The following is a 16,575-nucleotide window of genomic DNA, read 5'->3' as shown; positions in this document are numbered from 1 at the left end:
TTTGTTCAACAATCTTGTAAAAACGAGATGGGATATCAAAAGGAATATCTTTAAAACTTTTAAATTACGTAATAAAAAAAAACATTCATTAAATTATTTAAAAATCCATTGTTTTCATTAGCAACATGCTATTATTTCATCAAAACAATTGTTTCGTTAATTGATGGATTTGGTTTCAATAGTTAACTCCAAATTTAAGTAAGAGAGTTAAGTTATGCTTTAGTCCTTAACAGATTCCAATTATTATTATTTTTAAATTTTGATCTCGGTTGTAACTGCATGCACATCATTCTGCTTCACAAACGTTTATGTGAAATCCCATATGAATTATTTTTTATCGTTAAATTCACATGGAAAAATTGACGTGAAATTCATGTCACTTTTTAAGTAAAATTTACTTTAGAGAAAAATGATAATAACGTAATTTTTGTTACTTGCTATACAAACTTATAATATATAAAATAATCATTTTATTATCGGTCCCTTGCAACTTGACACACATACGACTCGCCTCGTTTCTCAAACCTCATTCTGTAAGAGTGCATTTTGCTCTATAAATGTCGATCGGAAGACAAGAATATTTAGCAAAAGCATTACTCATTATAAAATTACCCATAATTCCTATCTTATACCGGAAGTCACTCTGTCTTAAAAACATTTCTAATGCTTGGTATCAATTACGAAGATTAAAATCACTCCATGTGTCGGCTGAGAAGACAAGGTGTCTAGAAAACCTAGATTTATTGCTTACGATGTCCGCCATCAGTTTAAATTGAGAAATAAATAACTTCCGTTTCCTTTTAGAATGGACACTCGGATGGAAGTTGTCTCCATGGCAACGATACGTAAAAAACAACTGATTCTATATATTCTTGAATGCTTTGATCCTATCCCCAGTAAAACTATCTCGTCATTCTTGCCCGGTTTTATATGCTGGCACGTCCGGAATTGAATCGTTACCTAATTGTTCGACAACCCTGAATATGTCTAAACCCCGTGTTTTTATTTCTTCACACAACCACCGGAAGCGATATTGGTAATCAAACCCTAACAACACAATTTCTATCCACTTATTACAGCGGTCGCCAGGGACGCCAGACTTCTGCATTCGTGCGGACCACGATCGCTCTTTTGGGAACGTGCTTAAGGGTTTCGTATTAACAGAAACTTGAAGTTGATATCCCCTAGCTATATAGTCTAACGCTAATATTTTCTGCAAGAGGATAGGGCATCTTCAAATGTTCCATCCCTCTGATCATTACAATACAGATCGCAGAAGATACACTTTCAACTCCTTTAAATTCATGATATGCAAAATGATGCCATTTTCATAAATTATAGAATGTCGTTATCAGTTAAGAGGATCCTGATTGTGCACTACCGAATATTTATCAACAAATTTAGCAACGTTTATTTTCAAAGTATATTTTAATTGACACTTCATATCGCTGTCTGTCTCGTAATTATGTTTGAAGAACGACATGATGCAATACTTCTTGTTTTCAAAGTTTTTTGACATTCTACTGCCAGTCTTCATCTATGTTATGATTATTGCAAGGCTAACATGACTGACAAGTTACAATATCACTGAGTAGTAAAGGTTTCCGTGTCCGACATTCTACCACTGAGCGTCCGCATAGAACTACGTCATACTGCCTGCATGGAGATAGTACAAGATATTCAATTATTAGACTTCTCCCTCTTGCTAGCGGTGATTACGTGGTAAGGACTTCCGAAGTTTTATTGATAATCTCCGAGTCTCATATATTAAGTGATTAAAGTATCGGATAATAATATCAAAGTCTCATTCACTGAGTTATTAAAGTTTCTGACATTTTGAAATTCCAATTGACGTAATTGCCGGATTTGCTTTATAAGAGTCAGCAAAAAACTTAGCAAAGCATATAGATATAAGACTAAATAAATGTAGCACTTTTCAAACAAATCGAAGTTAGCAGAGATCGTTACCTCGTTAACGAGGATACAACGTGACAATCGAACTAATGACGTATTTTCGAAGTCTCTCGAGAACGGTTCATGAACTATCCGACTTGCGTTCGGCAACCACCGTTACTTCTCTGGTGACCAGTATAAAACATCACCAAACTGAATCTAAATTCAATACGAGCTTTTAATATGAAACCATTTCTGCATTCGATTTTTCTTTTTGTTTGTTTCACCGAGTTGATTTTAAAAGGCAAAACAATAGTTATTGTATGAGTTGTGAAGATTTATGTTAACACAAGGGCTAGAAAACACTTTAAACTTTTAAAAATGTCTAATACTCAAATCATGCTCTCGTATTTAGAAAATGATCTCCATGATATATTTTAAATACGGTTTCAACTTCAAAATGTTATAGATAATATCAAATAAGTGGAGTCTTTCTTTGTGCTAGCAGATCTTATGATAAGTATCGTGTCAGCAAAGAGTACTCTAGCCACAGATAGAAAATGACAATATCCAGATCCCATCGATGATCGATTAAACTAAAATTACAGTTGCGTAAAAGCGGAATGGGGAAGGGGAAAAAGCACAAATCCAAACAGAATGAGAACAGAATAAAATCACAAATCGGTATCAGATGTAACATTAAACCAGTGAATTGATATGGATGTGGGAAATTAATACGTTGAATACAAATAATAAACAGGTAAAGAGAAAAGAAAAACAATTGTATAAATTGGGAATCAATTTGATATATACCATATAGACTTACCATCAATTATAATTTAAAGTTTAAAACCCCGTTAAATGAAGTGATGATTTTTTATGGCTATATATCACTCCTTAGGTTACTTGAACATCATACATGGCGTATATGAGAAGTCCACATTAATATCAAAAAACATACTCACTTATATCAACTAAGTTCATGTACACCTAAGAAATGATACATATAAAATCACAAATCGGTATCAGATGTAACATTAAGCAGTGAATTGATATGGGTGTGGGAAATTGATACGCTGAATCAAAAAGATATTCAGATAAAAAGAAAAGAGAGACAATTGTATAAATTTTGAATAAATATTATATTACCAAATTGAAATCAAGTATTATTTAAGGTATAAGACCCCGTTTATAACACTACTTAGGTGTATATGAACATCACGCACGGCGTATATGGGAAGTCCCAATCGATACCAATGTACATATTCATATATCAACTAGGTTACGTTCAAGTAAATCTAAGAAGTTATATACAAAAAACTAGTTTAAACATGTTCTAAAATCTTAAATATATCACTATAACTATATTGATTTGGACGGTTTATATTTTTGTTGTTATTCTCACTTTAAGGGTATTGTTCAACATCAAAAAATTTCGTGGATCAAATTTTAGCGATGAAAGTGATCTCTCCCGAAATCGTGAACATATCAACAGATTTTATAAACAAATTCTGTAAGTCAGGAATACTCTCAATGATGACGGTTTGGGCTAAATGCCCGGATTATCGAGGGTCATTGCACTGTAGACATAGAAACAATTACATGTTATACCATCAATATTTAACTTAAAATTCTTAATTTAATATCACCATCTTAACAACAACGACCACCTAAATGAATCAGAAATATACACAGACCAAATAATTTGTAATATACCGCGTAAATCACCTTTATTGAACTAATTCTTCTTAATTCAATACCATCATCTTACCAACAACGACCATCAAAATGAGTGGGAAATATACATCACTAAAGACCCTAGTTACCACTACAGAACAGCGAAATGTTTAATAGGAACAAGATTTCATCAGTCAATTGTAAAAGGGTTGTTCTCTGCGTTAAACGGTAACAATTAGCGATCACTAGATCTAATGCATGGAGGTACTAGATGATAGCTCTCGAGGTCATGAAATATCAGCTGATTTTTTTTTGTGTGTATTTGGTATCCCGTTTCAAATCATTATATCATTACAGGACAAACACCTGACATATTATGCTGGGATAATTAACATGTTATTTTACCGATATTTATTGAAATGATAGGCACACTCGCAAATAGAATTAGGATCACATGTTGATGGAAATGGACTTTTCCTAAGGGAGCATACCATATACACGAAGAAGGTCACTTGAGAGTTCCACTCATAAAAACATTCTAATTAAGACGCACTCCAGCAGCGATGTTAACATTGTTTATATGGAGATGAGCAAATACTCAAGATAAAATGTTAATGATAAGATTTGTTGTTGGTACCTAATAATTGAAAAGAAGAGTATTGGAATAAATTTACCACGTTGGCCGTGTGATCAAAGAAATCCGACACATTACCATCAGTATTCCGTCTCTGGAAATGAAGTCCGAAAACTAAATGGTTAATTAGTTAGGTTAGTCAAGTAGTTCTGTTAGGATTTCTAGGTAATTATGTTTTTCGATCTCCTAAACCTGATATGTCACTAATGGGTATGTCAGTAATTGACAGCAAATCAAAGTTCGACATTTATTCGTTATTCGTTATTCAAATAAAGTATCATTGCAAGATAACCGACGAAGATGGAGAAAAACTTCATGAGATTGAGAAACTATTCCTTAAAGGGCGTTACTGGAGATTTATTATTCTATTCTGCCAAATTATATGAAACGCATGTAATTCATTTGCATGAAATAACACAGCATCATATCTACATAGTATCTACATAGTAAAAACCAACTTATTTTCACGTGCGATTCCTTTTCGCGTATTTTACTGTCGATAAGGCTTTGCAAAAATTAATATGCCGCGAAATAATTCAACTACAACCGCATTAGAGCGCTTTACATATACTTCCCGACAATGAATAGACGTGAAAATGCCGTTGAGCTTGAAAACACGAAACAAAAGGTTTTTTTTAACTATAATGAGCAGTAATATCATTATTTTTCATGAAAGATATTTTCGTTGGAAAAGGTGTGCGCGATTCTCACAAAAGTTTATTTCATAACACTGTAGAATTAAAAAATAGTAACATCCATTCTTATGATTAATGTTAACGTCAATGTTTCTATTGTGACGTCAAGATAACGTCTAGTTTCCGCGCCATTTTCGGATTATATTTCATGGTGGTTTGCAAAAAAAAGGAATCGACCAATCAGAAAGTCAAATTTAGTATGAAAACAAAGACAAATTGATAACAGTACTATTAAAGTACGAGCTCGATTAGGCAGAGTCAACTTATTATACTAGTAGCACCATTCATCTCTAGACTGAAGATATTGTTTGCGACGAACCACATACAAACATAATGTGTTTCTGGGTCACTGGGGTCAGATCTAGAACAATCATGTACATGTAATTGCTTGGTGTTGATATTCAAACCCTACAATTATTGATAATGATTCCGGTGATGTTTAAAATATAATAACGATGTACGCGTTCATTATCATGATTATATCTCAGTTATTGATTGCTAAATATCGATAATTAGTACATGATTATTACTGAATAATTTTCATCCGTTAATAAGTTCACATATACGACATGTAAGCTTGCAGACTATGACTATATATCACCAAAGTAACTTAAATGGGACTAATCCATGTGATACCTCACTATATTTATGCCGTACTAGAATCTCCAGTGGTGATGAAACGTACTTCCTTGTAATTTTCCCTCTGAAATAACAGGGTTTCATCTGTTAATAACATTCCATCACAAATAGAAAAAAGAGTCCCGCATTATCAGGTATCACGTGGTACGTGAATTAGCCCCAAAGGTGAGTTAAAACTTCCGCTGATAATTACTCATTATAAACTGCGAGAACGTGACTGTTAAAGATGCTCCACCGCTGACAAATAGTATTTTTTCACTATCAAAAACAGGAGCAGACGATTTTATTTTTTTCTTCAGTTACGAAAGTTACTTATTTTACACCATTACTACCATTGAAAAGTTTGAGCTTCTAATTTTACTTCAAGTTGAAAATATGAAAAAGAATTAATTGCATCCCGGAAAAATTCTGTGGCACTATATCTTATATAGAATGAAGTTGTGATTGCGCATGCACCAAATGCAAAATAAAATATTTTATATTATTTTTTGTGTTAATTAGGCATATATATACACAATTAAACACCAATTATTGTTCAAATGAAGAATATCATTTATGCTCTGTCGGCGGTGTATCATCTTAAATAAATGGTGTATCGCATACCACTTATCAATCAATAAGCCCACGACACTTGTTCCTATTTCTAACTGATATTTTATTTTATTTAATGTGTATCGATCGAAAATAAAGACAAGATTTTTTTTAAACTAACCCGTGCAATAGTTCTCCTGACATTGTATGTTATTGTTGTCGCTAAAATAAGATATCAGCCTTCGAGAAAAAAAAATATTGCTAACCTCGCAGATTGCTTGCTTGGTTCAGTAGCAAAAACAATCATTACTCATACGATTCAATGTAAATAATTCTTATCCAGAATAAATGTCGGTATATACGATTTTGTCGAGTCATTGAAAAGGCATAAATCATACAATACAATTTTCCAAATAACACATCATTACTAGAGCTTTATTCCCCATTTTCGACACTGTTATAATGACGTGCACGGTAATTGCCAGACGGCGTTAGACTAATAATCATTATCCCATGAGACCTTAAAATCTACTTACTACACTCTTACATCCTCAATCAACATGGCTTAAATGTAGGTAGCAACTTCGATGGTGCTTATAGGGAACAAGCAACTAAACGAGAATTAGACTTTCGAAATAGCCCCTTTGTATAGAAGAATGGACCCTACATGTACAAAGGTAGCAACTCTTTTAAAAGTTATAGGGAACAACCAACTAAATTAGAAATATCCCTCCGAAATAGCCCCTTTGTATTTGGCATGGTGCAAACACATCCATTTGGTTTACATTTTTCAAGTGGTCTTATAGCAATGATTTAATTTCCCCCCAAAAGCTAAGTATCAACAAAGAAATCGATGAAATTACCATGTTTGCTGAGAAATTAACACCAATTTGTCAATATCATATGCTCTGTTATTATTGTAATATTTTCAAAAACATGATATTTCACATCTAATTTGAACTCTGATATGCTGTAGGAGTAATGTTATTTAAATGATTAAAAATAGAAATACTCGCTCGATGTATCAACATATCGATCCTACAGGATAACCAAGCGAAACAGCTATTTTGTTCAAAACATCCTGTTAATAGAACACTTTTATTTTTAAATGGCCTTGTAGCGTAATTATGCATTCATATGTCAGATGTTTTGTTTCATATAAGAAGTTGTACGTCACATCGATTGGATAATTAGTAAAATGTCATGAAGCCACCACACACGTAAATTGTCATGAAACGGTGATACGTCTGAACAAAGTACGGATATTTATTAGTTGTGTAATCGCATCACTTATTCCTGTTGGATGGAAGTTGAACAGCTGATAAATAGGATGACACTTGTTTTTTAGATATACATGCTTCGGAGACAAATCCTAACCGTCTATGAAAACATGTCCATCGTGAGTTACTGCGCACGCAAATATTTTTTGTAGTAATCGTATTAAGCTCTTTTTGCGTCAGAAATATTGCGTTTAATAAGGATTAACTTAAATAAATTTTGTGTTATAGAGGTATAACACAAAAATCTGTGTGTTCTCTAAATAAACCGCGAAGCGGTTGATGATGATAGTAAACTTAGATTTTTGTGTTATATCTCCATAACAAAAAAAATATATCCAAACTAATTCTTATAACTAAATTTACTAACGATAATCTATTCAAAATTCCGAATTCATTTTGGGACTTTTTTCCTATGAAATCATTACGCTGTTATATCAGCCAATCAGAAGCGACGTTACAAACGGTGACGCTAATTTTTCCTTTATGAGCTGATAAAGAAAATTTTTAAGCCAATGAAAATTCTCGTTACAAGCAGAATTGAATTATAATGTTAATTACACTTTATTGAACAGTTTAACAGCTGTGGTGGTGATGACGCGACATGTTCCTTGCACTAACAGGTTTTGGATGATATTTGATTTTGCAAAAACACGTAGGTTTCTACAATGTAATGTATCATTTAAAAAAAGAAACAAATCATAAAAAGCATTAAAAAGTTGAGACTCAGTCTTATAAATACAACCTTTTACTTACGTTGATTTCGATAGAATCATTTATCATCAAAGTCGTTAGGATTACACAATGTATATTGCACTGTATGACGTAAATATTAAACAATGTATCACACTGTATTACGTTAGGATTACTCAATGTAAATTGCATTGTATGACGTTAGGATTACACAATGTATATTGTACTGTTTGACGTTAGAACTACACAATGTATATTGAACTGTATGATGTTAGGATAGCACAATGTATATTGCACTGTATGATTAGGATTAGACAATGTATATTGTACTGTTTGACGTTAGAACTACACAATGTATATTGAACTGTATGAAGAACTGTATGATGTTAGGATTACACCATGTATATTGCACTGTATGACTTTAGGATTAGACAATGTATATTGCACTGTATACTGTTAGGATTGACTGTATATTGACTGTATGATGTTAGGAAAAAATAGTACACAATGTATATTGCACTGTATGATGTTAGGATTACACAATGTATATTGCACTGTATGACGTTAGGATTACACAATGTATATTGCACTGTATTACGTTAGGAGTACACAATGTATATTGCACTGTATGATGTTAGGATAACACAATGTATATTGCACTGTATGACGTTAGGATTACACAATGTATATTGCACTGTATGACGTTAGGATTACACAATGTATATTGCACTGTATGATGTTAGGATTACACAATGTATATTGCACTGTATGACGTTAGGATTACACAATGTATATTGCACTGTATGATGTTAGGATTACACAATGTATATTGCACTGTATGACGTTAGGATTACACAATGTATATTGCACTGTATGACGTTAGGAGTACACAATGTATATTGAACTGTATGATGTTAGGATAACACAATGTATATTGCACTGTATGATGTTAGGATTAGACACAATGTATATTGCACTGTATGACGTTAGGATTACACAATGTATATTGCACTGTATGACGTTAGGATTACACAATGTATATTGCACTGTATGACGTTAGGATTACACAATGTATATTGCACTGTATGACGTTAGGATTACACAATGTATATTGCACTGTATGATGTTAGGATTACACAATGTATATTGCACTGTATGACGTTAGGATTACACAATGTATATTGCACTGTATGACGTTAGGATTACACAATGTATATTGCACTGTATGACGTTAGGATACACAATGTATATTGCATTGTATACGTTAGGATTACACAGTATATGCATGTATACGTTAGATTGCACAATGTATGCATGTATGTTAAGATTACACAATGTATATTGCACTGTATATGTTAAGATTACACAATGTATATTGCACTGTATGATGTTAGGATTACACAATGTATATTGCACTGTATGATGTTAGGATTACACAACGTATATTGCACTGTATGACGTTGAATTACACAATGCATATTGAATGTGTAATCTATGAATAGGTGTCTCTTTTGGTTCTACAATATAATAATAATATCTCTTATAAACGTGACATGGAAGTCTGCGTCTGCGTGTTGACCCATAAATCCCTACTGAATACCGTTAACGCCATCTTCTCACCTCATTAACGCTTATACTATATATTCAATATGTTGTGCGTAAACGAGTGAATACCTAATGATGTTGTTAATGAATATCTGGCGGTACACGTGGGATTATTTTAGGAACAGACAAAATGACAAACTAAACATACTGGTAGATATTTACTAGGGAAAAAAATCAGTCTTATTAGAATTGAGAGCTGTGAACTTCAAATATAGTGCAATGGATTGAATGAGGGTTGGGTCTGTTTCTTAAGATTTTACATTTTGAATTTTTGCTCTGCAAACGATTACATGTTTAAACTTTACAATCAGCCTAGAATAAACACGTAATATATATATCTTCAGATATAGTGTTATCTGTGACATCATATATACATGTGTAGACCCGTGTAAAGTGTTTTGTGACGTCACAAACACATCCTTGTAAAGTGTTCTTTGACGCCATATATATATTTCGTGTTAAATATTTTTGTGACGTCACATACATATGGGTTATGTCTTGAAAATTTGCAATAGATTTTCTTATATATATATATATAGTTTTCAGAACGAAAGTCAGTACAATATTTCACCATTGTTTCAACAATACGGAATTTGTTTAATCAATACGGAATTTGTCTATACAATACAACCAGGAGTCATCTATCGCACACTTTTCTATTATTGCATTTAAAAAAGAATTCAATTCAAAAATAGATATTGTAGCATGATTATTTTGTTTCTGATGGTAGTCATGGAGCGGCCACATGGTGTGAGAGAAATTGTCTTCTAAGTGTAAAATTATTGTAATTTGCTGAAAGAAATTACATGGGTACATCGGAAAAAAAGGTGAAATGGATTACTAGTAACTAAATAACACAGTGGTCCTTGTAAGATTGATCTATACTTATTTTGGATGGACGTATATTGATATAGCGGTAACTAAATGATATCAAATTTAGCGAGAAATATAGTATTATCAATTTCAATAACACTCAGTTGGAAAGCTTTTCTCAAGAGACAATATGCTTGATAAAGTCTCGGACCAAACGTTGTGATCATTAAAGAGCAATACAAAGTATACACGGTTTCAAGCATCAGTACGTCCCTTGTGAGTGAAAGAGGTCAGTTAGCAATAGAGATGATGTCTGCTCTCTGTCGTCACTGGTTTCAGGTTTGCGAACAGGCATTTTCTGATTTATCGGACAAAACATATGATTGAATACATCATTGTGACAATTGATCTACGCAATATGGTTCCAATGAAAGGGTTACTGTACAGTTGCTGATATTCGCCTTGGTTTCATTTTCGCCAATTTGACTGACTAACCATAATTCGTGAAATTTAATACCTCGTGAAATTATTTTAAAAAGATTAAGGATTTATATATTAAATCCTATCAAGGATGACGTTTTTTAAAGGCAACATCTTTAAAGATAGTTCGCGAAAATAAGCCACCGGAAATAAGTTACAAATCACGAATTTTTCCACCCGCAAAAATTATCAACTATACAGTATGAATTGAATAAATCTGAAGAAAATATCTTTATACAGTTTTACATTTGTATCAATCAACATTGATGACCACCTACAGATACAGCGATATAATGAGACTCATCACATAAAGAGATATATGAGGGGTCATCATCCGTATTGATTATCTATCCTTGTAGAACATCAATTACTATCGTATGGTAATAATAATAATTAACAATAGCATTATACATTTATTAGTTAGTGAGATAATTAGTATGTAAGTGTTTGACAATATCTTGATATTCTCGATATTCAGTGAAGCGGGATTGGACTTGGACCATCATTCGTGATCTAGTACTTTAATCAGTATAGCATACGGTATCCCCGGTCCGGCCGCTGTATTTTCTCCTCTCATGTTACAGAGTTGACGACCAACTAAATGCAAACGGTCGGTGTGGTACAGTAAATGGTAGGTCTTAAAAGCTAAGAAACAACTTGGGAGAGAAGGGAGGAGAGTAGCGGAGTAGGACTGGGTCGATCTTCGGTAAACAGGTCGCTCAGTTGATAGAGAATATCTCTTTTATCATCTACTTTGATTTAATTATTATCGATGATGGTGTTGTAGTGAGTCGATGTCAATATACTTACTTATGTGCGTATTTATGTAATTGTCTTTAAGATTTATATCACGAATAAATATGTATGAATGGTCTCGTGAGGTATAAAAGGTCCTGAGTTCGAGCCTCGGTCAGGTCGTTACATGTTCTCCTCTCTTGTTATATCAACAAAACATTATATTAAGTCAATAAAAGCACCAGTTTTTGTATATATTGAGACCAACTTGGAGATTACGTCACAGCGAATGTTTTCGATCGCCGTATGAAAATCGTGGCTTTTTACTTACTTGTGCATGTAAATCTAGTATACCCTCAAAATATTGCATAATGTTTGGTTTGATGTTGAATGATTTAATAATACTCTGTCATAACTAGAAGTTGTTTATAGACTATTAATAGATAGAAGCTTCAATCATATATTGTGCAATCGAACTACATTGTTAAACCATCTGAAACCATCGGGGACCGCAAGGAACTTAATAAAGAGGTGGTACTGTGACTTTTTAAGCCAATGAAAAGGCTCGATACAACCAAGACTAATAAGTAAATGTAATAGCATAGAATTCTCCCTTGCATGTTAAGGTTATATGTGCCGTAACTGGGCGATAATTTTGACATGCTAGTTTTTCATCATTAATTTATTAAAAAACCATAAGGTTTGGTGAATAAAGCTATAAAAACCATTCAAATGGCTTCAGATGACTTATAATCGTTATTATAACACGGAAATTTTGTACTGAAAAATTGTTGTTTTTATGCCATTAATATGTTTAAATGAAAAAATACCGGCAGAATTCACTTTATAATTACTAAAAACATTGTAAAAATGTGTAATGAAATTGAAGACCACAATTTGGCTTCATGGTCTCACCCTATGTACTCATTTCACTTCACTATTGATGTAAATAAATGGTTTTTGGCAGTACTGCCAAAAATCATTTTCAGCTCTTATTTGTACATGTAAAATTAAAACCTATGCATTGAAAGCACTGTGATTTTCAAAAAGTTGGTAATTTTTGGTGATGAATAACATATTAAAAGCTCATCTTGATTCGTGAGTATGAAAAATACGGCACGTATAACTTTAAGACACGATATTTACATTCCCGATATAAATGCGGGTAGGTATCGATTGTTACGTCATTATTGTAGAAACGCAATTCACGTCGTTTTCTCCGAAAACTATGAGGTTACACTCGTAATTACATGACGTTACAATCAATATCTACCCACAAGGGCAGATAACTCTGCAACATGCTTATCATAACTGAGATGGTACTGTATTTTCAAAAAAGCATATCCATAGATATGCGTTGGCTCTAATGTTTTTTTCTATCATGAAGAAAATACATCAGCGTATTATCAGGGTGGAAAAAATATAAAACACTTTAGAATCTTTCTTCTTCCTCACATCTTTTAGATTGGAGAGGATTCCATCAAATCTGTCTTAAATTCGTTCGACACCATCCTGTGGTGGACGACGCCATATAATTCGATTTTAATCTTTATTTATGGTTTATATGAGAAATGCATAATTAACATGCAGTGTATCTGTACATTTTTAATTAAGATAATAGATTCAACGAAAACATAATGAATGTTTTAACTTAATTTTCATATACACCATTGTTAAAAAATTAATGTAATTCATTCAGATGGTTTGGGAATGAGTTAATAGAAAATATTCGAAATAGTGTCATTTTCACATTGCTTCAAATTAAATGTATGACGTCTGATCTCAGACCTAGCCAAACTTCATATAATTGATGTTTCAGTTCAATGTCACAATGAACCCAATAGATTGTTTACGTTACATTGAAATCGCATATTTTAGACGCAGTAGATTTAACACGACAGTGTGTAGTGACAATACGTCGATTTCGACTTAAAAAACGTAGGTGGAATACAATTTGACATCGAGTATCTCGGCCATCTTCCGATGATTGTTACGTCATGTTTTGACGTGAATTGTGTGACGTCACAATCATCGGAAAGTGGAACTTATCGGTGGTAAATGATATTTTACCCACGTTGGTTTGGTATCTCGAAACATCTGTATTTCTAAGTGCTACGTATTTTACTTTAGGTCAATACGTTTGTTTGCTGTTGCATCCAATTTTTTTTCCTTTCAAATAATATACGACTTTGTTCATAGAAAGTAAAGAGACATATTAACAGCCGGCTTCAATTGTTGCGAATGTTGAATACACTTATTTACATATTTATTGCTGGCACATTGTTTTTAGGTGACAGGAGACGAATCAATTAATAGATGACGTCGAAAATATTCTCGCTGCCATAAAACGTTCTATTGCTTAACAGGAAAAGTATCTCTTCTTCAAAGAATGGAAAATGGTGATACAAGTGCGTTGGTATAACCCACTTTCAGAAAATAACGCTCTTCGAAAATTTCAAAGTGGGCTGTAACAATGCGTTGCTGTAAACTAGCGTATCTTTTAAGTGTCTTAAATTCATAGTAATGATGGAATCTGAAGGATGATAGAGTTGTTATCATTAGGATTGACAAGTGCTCTTCTGTTATCACAATTGTCCAAGATGGCGATCAACATCATCCATCTGCCTAAAGTAGATGTTTCGCTTCCCAATTGAGCCGTTTTTTTATGGGAATCAATTAATTTTGGTCACAATTCATAACTAGAAACAGTGTTTTAAAGTGTTGTTTTTTGTGGTTTTTTTTTGTGTTTTAGAATGTATGTTTTTTATTATTTTGTTTTTGTTTCTGTTTTTGTTGTTTTTTTTTTTTTTTTTTTTTTGTATTTTTTGTTTGCTTTTTAGCATGAATAATAGAGATTTAGTATCTTCATGATGACAGTTTAAGCTTTGAAACACTAGGGAATAGGATACATTTCAGTCTGACAAGAAAACAGCTCCACAGTATCACTCTGTACCAGATAACATCTGAGGCTACGATTTTTTCCCTGCCAAACATGCCCCATACTGAGTAACACAGTCATCCAATAACTCCATAGAGAGTATATTAGAGTGCTTCATCTATATACAATTGTCTATTTATTTTGATTACTTTTTTTCTGACAGCATTTAACAATTTTACGTCATTATTTATCTTTACTGTTAAAACAAATATATTCGCGAGCTTTTAATTTTGCGACGTTCTTATTATCGCGATATATACGTTTTAAAATTTTGTAATATACAAGTAGATTAATCGCAACAAAATAGTATCCGTGTAATTAGCGTCAATTTTCTCATCGCGCAATTTTTTTTACGTTTGCATATTAATTTCTTGTAATTATTTTACATAACAAATTGGAAGTTCAGAGCCCCCTAAAACTTCTTTTTAAAGGAAGAAAGAACATTCGAATGTGGAAAAAAAACTACTCTTAGAATATTTTTGTGAGAAATAGAATCTTCGATACTTACACATGACAGGTCCAAGGTACCAGCGATCTTTGCCATAGAACTCGACCATTCCGGCCGGTTGACAGATAAGTAGAACTTGTAAATCCGCTACACACAGGTTACACAATAGACAGTTCATATGCGTGCGCATCTCCTTGTGACGTATTATAACGGTCAGGACAAGAATATTCCCAACGACTCCAACAACGAAAATACACAAGTTGGCCAAGGTAACATACCAAAATATGTAATCAGGAAGTTCCGCATGAACGGGCTCGCTGGTTTCGTTCATGTTGGAGTAAGTAAAATATGATATAGTCACATTAGAAACACTTCCTGTTACATCCATGATGCTTTTTAAAATGTTTAAAGTATTCCTTCTGGCTGAAACGACGACGAATATGAAAAATGCCGCTGCGGTGATGTTAATATTTATACGAAGCAGATCTAATTTAATTTTTCATTCATAATAACTTATTTATTCAATCATTTGGGTTTAAAATCATATTTGCCACCTATAGTTGTTAATATCCCAAGAACATATTTCTGGTAAAACCATTAAACTATTCGAAACAGGGTTTTTTTCTACTGCGAAAAACGTAATCCGGAACAGATCTTAGATATCAGAAAATTGCGTGCTGGAGCCGATTTTTGAAAGATTTATAAGCATAATTAAATATAAAGAAAATAATCTCACTGGTTTAAATCCTATAAATCATTCTGTACAGATTTTAACTGCAGTTCTCGAAGTTGTTTGATGCCAAACAGAAAACGATGATCGTTACTAATACCCAACCGTCTCCTCTGTATCACGACGGACGCCCAACTATCACAGCCTGGCCAATCTCTCTCAGTGTCACTACATGGGAGCTGATACCGAGTTCTGAGTGTCAATCAGTGGAGCGGGCGCTAGTACAGGTCTGACTTCTCTCTATATAGTAACATACTCTCTAACATTGTCACTCAGTGGGAGGTTGTACCATACTCTCTAACAGTGTCACTCAATGAGAGCTTGGACCATACTCTCTAACAGTGTCACTCAATTGGAGCTTATACCATATTCTCTAACAGTGTCACTCAATTGGAGCTTGTACCATATTCTCTAACAGTGTCACTCAGTGGGGGCTTGTACCATATTCTCTAACAACCATATTATCTAGCAGTGTTACTCAGTGAGAGGTTGTACCAGACTCTCTAACAGTGTCATTCAGTGGGAGCTTGTACCATACTCTCTAACAGTGTCACTAAGTGAGAGCTTGTACCATATTCTCTAACAGTGTCACTCAGTGGGAGCTTGTACCATACTAACTAACATTGTCACTCAATGGGAGCTTGCACCATATTCTCTAACATTGTCACTCAGTGGGAACTTGTACCATATTCTTTAACAGTGGCACTCTGTGGGAGCTTATTCCATACTCTCTAACAGTGTCACTCTATGGGAGCTTGTACCATACTCTCTAACAGTCAGGGGGAAA

At 33.3% G+C, this 16,575-nt stretch overlaps 1 protein-coding gene across 1 annotated transcript in view; it reads right to left on the bottom strand.

Moving 5' to 3' along the window:
• The window catches only part of LOC138335461 (galanin receptor type 1-like), a 30,126-nt gene extending 14,219 nt beyond the window's left edge, over positions 1–15,907 (bottom strand). Inside the window, exon 1 of the mRNA XM_069284564.1 lies at positions 15,119–15,907. Coding sequence (XP_069140665.1) covers positions 15,119–15,446 — 328 coding nt within the window. The 5' untranslated portion in view covers positions 15,447–15,907. The remainder of the gene's footprint in view (positions 1–15,118) is intronic.
• Positions 15,908–16,575: the final 668 nt, after the last annotated feature.

The sequence above is a fragment of the Argopecten irradians genome, chromosome 11 (genome assembly GCF_041381155.1).
Source record: "Argopecten irradians isolate NY chromosome 11, Ai_NY, whole genome shotgun sequence".
NCBI classification, from domain to species: Eukaryota; Metazoa; Mollusca; class Bivalvia; order Pectinida; family Pectinidae; genus Argopecten; species Argopecten irradians.
The sequence above is the reverse complement of the archived record's forward strand: the minus strand, read 5'-3'. Positions and strand labels throughout refer to the sequence as shown.